This window comes from Eulemur rufifrons, chromosome 16, assembly GCF_041146395.1.
Source record: "Eulemur rufifrons isolate Redbay chromosome 16, OSU_ERuf_1, whole genome shotgun sequence".
In the NCBI taxonomy this organism is placed as follows: Eukaryota; Metazoa; Chordata; class Mammalia; order Primates; family Lemuridae; genus Eulemur; species Eulemur rufifrons.
Genome location: NC_090998.1, coordinates 87,518,479 through 87,524,898, shown reverse-complemented (window position 1 = coordinate 87,524,898; position 6,420 = coordinate 87,518,479). Strand labels below are relative to the sequence as shown.

The window sequence follows — 6,420 nt, the reverse complement described above, 5'->3', positions numbered from 1 at the left end:
CAACCACTGAGCCCCTCCTGGAATGTGGTGATTAGGGCTGGTAGGGTCTCTCCAGGGCAGGGCTGCGCCCCCAGCACCAGACTAGGACCTCCCTGGGGAGGGCTCTGCGTGTCCTCGCCTGGGGCTCCGGGAGGTGGCGGGCTGTCCTATCCCTAGACTGGACGGGAGCCCCACTGCAGAGGCCGGGCCTGGCCCTGTCCTCCCTGTTTCTTCTCCCCTCCTAAGCAAAGCCTCTTATCTGGGTGGGGTGGGGGAGGGGAAACGCTCTAAGCCCCAGGCCCCAGAGGGGGAGCATCAGGCGGGAGTCGGGCAGGTGGCTGATCCAGAGGCTGGTGGGAAGCTGGAGACGGAGCCCCCATCAGGGTAAGCTTCCCGGGGGGCTGCCCTGGCGGCCCCTCCCTGCAGGCCTGGGGCGATGTGAGGCCCGAAACCCAGACCCACGAGGCAGGTTCAGGTGAGTGGGGGGGGTAAAGGCTGCCAGGGGCCACGCTCTCGTCTCCATCCTCAAGTGGCTGCAGCTGTGACGAGAGGCCAACAGACAGGAAAAGCCAGAATCTGGTCCCAGTAGGGGAGGGGCAGAGTCCCAGACACCACTGGGGAGGGGGGTCTCGGTAGTACACGGTGCCAGGAGGGAGACCCCAGGAGCTCGGGGCCGTGGGAGAGAAGGAGGCTGTGCCTGGAGCCCTGGGTTCCTGCCCCAGCTCTGGGCTGGTCCATGCTGGCTCTGAGGTACACGGGCTGCTGAGAGAACCCCCGGGGGCAGCTCCAGGAGACTTTGGAGCCGTTCTCTGTGCATGGAGGGGTTGGAGGGCTGAAGCTCTCTCTCCCAGTACCCCCTGAGGTCCCCACCTGTCTAGCAGGAGCCAGAGCCCCAGCCCCTCCCCACAAGATTCCCAGCTGGCCTGGGGGGTGCCCAATCACCCATCTTGCAGGTGAGGAAACTGAGGCTCAGCTAGGCCAGGGGACCTGCCCAAGTCATGGAGCAAATCCATGGCTGAGCTGGGATGACCTGGAGCTCAGCTCCCCTGCTAACGTTCTGTCGAAAGTGGTTCCCCCCCCTTAATGTTCTGATGACGACAGTTGTTCCCAATCATTGAGAAAAATTAGGAACATATTGCAAAGCCAAAGAGGAAAACCTCCCTCACACAGGCCCTTTTGCAGCCGGCATCCGTCCCCCTGGGGTTTGCTCCCTTTGTCCCAAGACCCTCACACATACAGGGGGACACTGGCGTCCTGAGGCACACCTCCCAGCACAATCTGGCTGCGGCTCTCCACCTGCCTGCACCCTTTCCGCCACCGCTAGGTCCTGACAGGTGAGAAATGCCCTCCAGAGGGAGCCTTTGGGAAGTCAAGTCTCAGGTGGGACCCACCATTATCCTTCCCTCATCTTTCACCGCACAGGGAGACTTTGGGTGAGGTCCCTGCCTCAGTTTCCCCTTCTGGCTCCATGACCTGAGCTGGGCTCCCGTGGGTAGTCCATGCCTCAGTTTCCCCACGTGGGTCTCCATCCCACTCCTTCTCTGGGTTACAGACCCAGAGGCTCTCTCTTGTCACCCACCTCCTCCCGCAGAGAGTGGCGATGGGCGCTGGCGGCCCTCGACGGGGCGTGGGTCCCCCAGACGGCGGCTGGGGCTGGGCGGTGCTGGGCGCCTGCTTCGTGGTCACCGGCTTCGCCTACGGCTTCCCCAAGGCCGTGAGCGTCTTCTTCCGCGCGCTCATGCGCGACTTCGGCGCCGGCTACAGCGACACGGCCTGGGTGTCCTCCATCATGCTGGCCATGCTCTACGGCACGGGTCAGCGCCCCCGCCCGGCCCTCGAGATCCCGAACTAGTAGACACCCGACCCCCTGAGCATGCCCCAGACCATCAGCGGGCACGGAAACCCCTCCTTCCTGCGGAAACCCCGGCACCAGAAAGAGGGGAGGAGAGGGCTGGAAGGGGACCTCGGCCAGACATGGAGCTCAGCGCAGGTGGCTGTCATGCAAGGGTGGCCAGTGCGCGGGGCCCCACCAGTCCCGCCAACAGACCCACACCCGCCTATTTTACAGGTGGGGACAGTGAATCTAAATAAGCAACCCCCCTCCCGGCAGGCAGCCCTAACCGCCTGTGGAGGGGGGGACGAGCTGGGGATCTCATCCTGGGAGCAGTGGGGGGACGGCCCGGGGAGGAACGATGCAGGGAGTCCAGGCTGTGCGGGGGGAGGGGGGAGTGGAAGCCTCCTGCTTTGGGTCCAGGTTCTCAGGAGTGGGCATGGGGGGATGGTGCTCCAGGCTAGGAAACGTCCCTCCCCCTCGACAAGGCGCTGTCTCCTTGATCTGTCCCACCTGAGCTGTGTGATCTTGCCCAGACACTGCCCTCTCTGGTCCCTGAGCGGGGAATTACCCCTCGGAGACCGTCTTCTAGGGCTGGGAGGTGCAAAATCTGGGGCACGTCCACTGCAGAGGAGATTGGCCCAAACCGGGTGGTGACCCTGCCCTGCCCACAGGCCCCGTGTCCAGCATCCTCGTGACCCGCTTTGGCTGCCGCCCAGTGATGCTGGCGGGTGGGCTGCTGGCTTCGGCGGGCATGGTCCTAGCTTCCTTCGCTACGCGCCTCCTGGAGGTATACCTGACGGCTGGGGTGCTCACAGGTGAGGGCGCCCATTGCTCTCCCCGCGGCGGTGTGTGTGTGGAGGGGGTGTTCGGGAGTCCTGGCCGCAAGACCTGTTCTCAGTTTCCCCACGACGGGCCGTCCTCAAAGTCCCTGGCTCGGTTCCGGTCTGCCCGCCCCGCCGGGCGCGGCCCCTCCCTCCTGCCCGGGGCTGGGAGGGACGCCCGGGAGCCCCGCACCGCGCCGCCTCCAGCGCCGCCTCGCCCGCAGGCCTGGGCCTGGCCCTCAACTTCCAGCCGTCGCTCATCATGCTGGGGCTGTACTTCGAGCGGCGGCGGCCTCTGGCCAACGGGCTGGCGGCGGCGGGCAGCCCCGTGTTCCTGTCCGTGCTGTCGCCTCTCGGCCAGCAGCTGCTCGAGCACTTCGGCTGGCGCGGCGGCTTCCTGCTGCTCGGCGGGCTCCTGCTGCACTGCTGCGCGTGCGGAGCCGTCATGCGGCCGCCGCCCGGGCCGGGGCCACCGCCGCGCGGGGCCGTCGCCCGGGACCTGGCGGGGGACTCTGCGGGAGAGGCGGACGCGGAGGCGGAGGGCGAGGGGCTGCGCGTGCGCGAGGCGCCCCCTGGCGGCCGCACCCGCCGGCGGCTGCTGGACGTGGCTGTGTGTGCCGACCGCGCCTTCGTGGTGTACGCGGTCACCAAGTTCCTGATGGCGCTCGGGCTCTTCGTGCCCGCCATCCTGCTGGTGAACTACGCCAAGGACGCGGGCGTGCCTGACGCCGACGCCGCCTTCCTGTTATCCATCGTGGGCTTCGTAGACATCGTGGCGCGGCCAGCGTGCGGCGCCCTGGCGGGCCTGGCGCGCCTGCGACCGCGGGTGCCCTATCTCTTCAGCCTGGCCCTGCTGGCCAACGGGCTCACGGACCTGAGCAGTGCGCGCGCGCGCTCCTACGGAGCCCTCGTCGCCTTCTGCATCGCCTTCGGCCTCTCCTACGGCATGGTGGGCGCGCTGCAGTTCGAGGTGCTCATGGCGACCGTGGGTGCGCCCCGCTTCCCCAGCGCGCTGGGCCTGGTGCTGCTCGTGGAGGCCGTGGCCGTGCTCATCGGACCGCCCTCCGCCGGTGCGCTTCGCAGGAGGAGGGGGTGGCGAGGCCTAGTGCCCCTTAGTCTAAGGGAAGCCCCCTTCCTGTCCCAGATGGAACTTCCAGGGGTGGGGGAAGGGACTCATCGACAGAGACAGCCTGGTGGGTGGGCTCCCCTCCATGGCCAATTAGCCCCTCCCCCAAGCTGGGACCACCAGCTCTGGGAGGGGTCAGAGAAGCAAGGGAAGGTGCCAGGAAGAAACCAACCAACACTGACAGCTGGCCCCGTCGGCCAACTCACGTATTGGCACAAAGGCCTTGGGAAGTGCAGGTGCTTATCCTCATTTTACAGATGAGGAAACTGAGGCACAGAGGTTTAGCACAAGTGGCAGTACCTGAATTAGAGCCTGGGTGTGCCTGATGCTAAATGCCCACACCTTTGAAACATGGTATCTGAATGCTTTAGTGTCCCCAGCCGCTAGGGGTCACCAGGATAGGGACAGTGTCTTTGGGGACCCAGACCTGGGGGCAGGAGCAGAATCACCACCACAGTCACCCTTAGGAAATCGCCATCATGAGGCTGGTCAGGGAGGGCTTCTTGGCAGAGCCCCACAGGTGAGGGCACAGCATGAACAGCCCTGGGGGTTGCTTGGGGCCTGTGTCCTTACACAAATGAGGCAGGAACTAAGGTTGGAAAGGTGAGGGTGGTGGGCATCAGGGTCTTCCCAGGGTTGCTGGGTTATCCTGAAACAGCAGGGAGCCTGCCTTTGAGCAGGAGAGGGCTGTGGTCAGGCCGTGGGATGGAGGGATGGCGGGGAGGCCACTTTTGCCAGGCGGGGGCTGCACCTGGGATGGGGTAAGCTGCCCATCCTTCCTCCAGGGGTGGGCCAGCTGAGTGCCCTCATCAAGCGTCACCTCACCTGACCCAGTGAGAATTGCAAAGCCCCTGTGCCAGTGTGTGGATGGCCCTCAAAGCCACCACCAGAAGCCACAAAGCCAACCCACCCAGAAGCCCAAGGGCCCGACTTCCATTTCTGGTGTGACCCTGGGTGATCTAATGGGCAGAGAAGGCACCTGGGGTGAGAATGCCCCAAAGGGAGGGTGGAACCCACGGAGGAACCACATTTTGGGGGAAAACATTTCCAATTAAAAATTTCCCTGAGGGCCGGGCGCGGTGGCTCACGCCTGTAATCCTAGCACTCTGGGAGGCCGAGGCGGGTGGATTGCTCAAGGTCAGGAGTTCGAGACCAGCCTGAGCGAGACCCCGTCTCTACTAAAAATAGAAAGACATTATATGGACAACTAAAAATCTATATAGAAAAAATTAGCCGGGCATAGTGGCGCATGCCTGTAGTCCCAGCTACTCGGGAGGCTGAGGCAGGAGGATCGCTTAAGCCGAGGAGTCTGAGGTTGCTGTGAGCTAAGCTGACGCCACGGCACTCACTCTAGCCTGGGCAACAAAGTGAGACTCTGTCTCAACAAAAAAAAAAAAAAAAAAAAAAAAAAATTTCCCTGAGGATGAAAGTAATATGTGCATATGATAGAAACCTCCAAAAATACAGAGAAGGGAATAGGAGGTACCGGCCCCAAGCCCTGCCTCCCAGCCCATGCTGATGCTAATTCTGGGGTGCTCATGGGCCCCTGGAAGGGGCAGGAGGCCAGGAGTGTGGGTGAAGGTAGGCGGGAGGGCTGAGCCAGGCCCTGAGGCCCTGGGGCAAGGGCAAGAATTGGTGGCCCCAGGAAAGCAACCTAAGGCTAGTGTCCCTCCCCACTGCCACCCCAGATCCCCTCTGCCAAGCAAGTCGCAGCACACTGTGGGGCTGAATCAGAGGGTGGAGGGGGTGCCTAACCAGAAGCCCCACATCACTTAGGAAGTTGAGGTCCAGGGAAGGCAAGTGACATTTTTAAGGTTTCACATTGCAGAACCAGTGTGGGGTTCTGCATCTGTAGAGTATGAATAAAGACCGTGTGTGTGTGTGTGTGTGTGTGTGTCCCGTGAGCCCCACAGGGCAGTGCCACCCTTTATCTGGGGGTATGGGGAGGCAAGGGGGAGCCCCAGCAGGCCCTTACCCCCCACCCCTCCCAACAGGCCGCCTAGTGGACGCTCTGAAGAACTACGAGATCATCTTCTACCTGGCTGGCTCTGAGGTGGCCCTGGCCGGGATCTTCATGGCTGTTGCCACCAACTGTTGCCTGCGCCGCTCTAAGGATGCCCTGTCAGGCCCAGGCACCGAGGGTGAGGCCAGTGACACTGAGGAAGCTGAGGCCGAAGGGGACCCTGAGCCCCTCCCCGCCCCTGAGGAACCTGGCAGCCTGGAGGCCCTGGAGGTCCTGAGCCCCAGGGTCAGGTCCCCAGAACCAGAGGTGGAGGCAGAGCCAAGGCTGGCCTCCGAGTCTGTGTAGCTCTGGTGCACTGGGGTGGCCCAGTGACTTGGGAATGTGGCTTCCTGTCTCAGAGGGCCTAGCACACTGGGAGGCTGGTCTGAGGTGGTCACTCCTGGGGACCATGTCTGGGCTCCAGTGGGGTCCCCAGGTGTCTGGGGAGCTGCCCTCCTCACCCGCCTGGCGGCCCTGCCAGGCCCTGGCCCGGTCAGCGAGGCTGCCGTGGATCTGCAGGAGACTAGAGTTGATAAAGCTGCGCTCAAAGACCGAAGCTTCTGTTCCTGCACCTCTGCCCAGGCCGTGGCTGCCACCTGAATTAGGGTGGGCTGGGAGGGAGTTAGAAGTTTCTCCCCAGGGCCCCCTAAGCTGGCCT

General features: G+C 63.7%; 1 protein-coding gene across 1 annotated transcript; it reads left to right on the top strand.

The window, feature by feature from the left end:
• The first annotated feature begins 1,579 nt into the window (after nucleotides 1–1,579).
• SLC16A8 (solute carrier family 16 member 8) lies at nucleotides 1,580–6,068 on the top strand. Its single transcript, XM_069491316.1, has 4 exons — nucleotides 1,580–1,793; nucleotides 2,485–2,628; nucleotides 2,859–3,704; nucleotides 5,755–6,068. Exons 1-4 carry the CDS (start codon nucleotides 1,580–1,582, stop codon nucleotides 6,066–6,068), a joined length of 1,518 nt encoding a protein of 505 aa, XP_069347417.1.
• Nucleotides 6,069–6,420: the final 352 nt, after the last annotated feature.

Bases quoted from the DNA above. Each gene is read 5' to 3' on its own strand.
- SLC16A8 (XM_069491316.1), top strand. From the start codon at position 1,580: ATGGGCGCTGGCGGCCCTCGACGGGGCGTGGGTCCCCCAGACGGCGGC. The intron at 2,629-2,858 runs GTGAGGGCGCCC...CCTCGCCCGCAG, and splicing joins GACGGCTGGGGTGCTCACAG to GCCTGGGCCTGGCCCTCAAC. The intron at 3,705-5,754 runs GTGCGCTTCGCA...CCCTCCCAACAG, and splicing joins CATCGGACCGCCCTCCGCCG to GCCGCCTAGTGGACGCTCTG.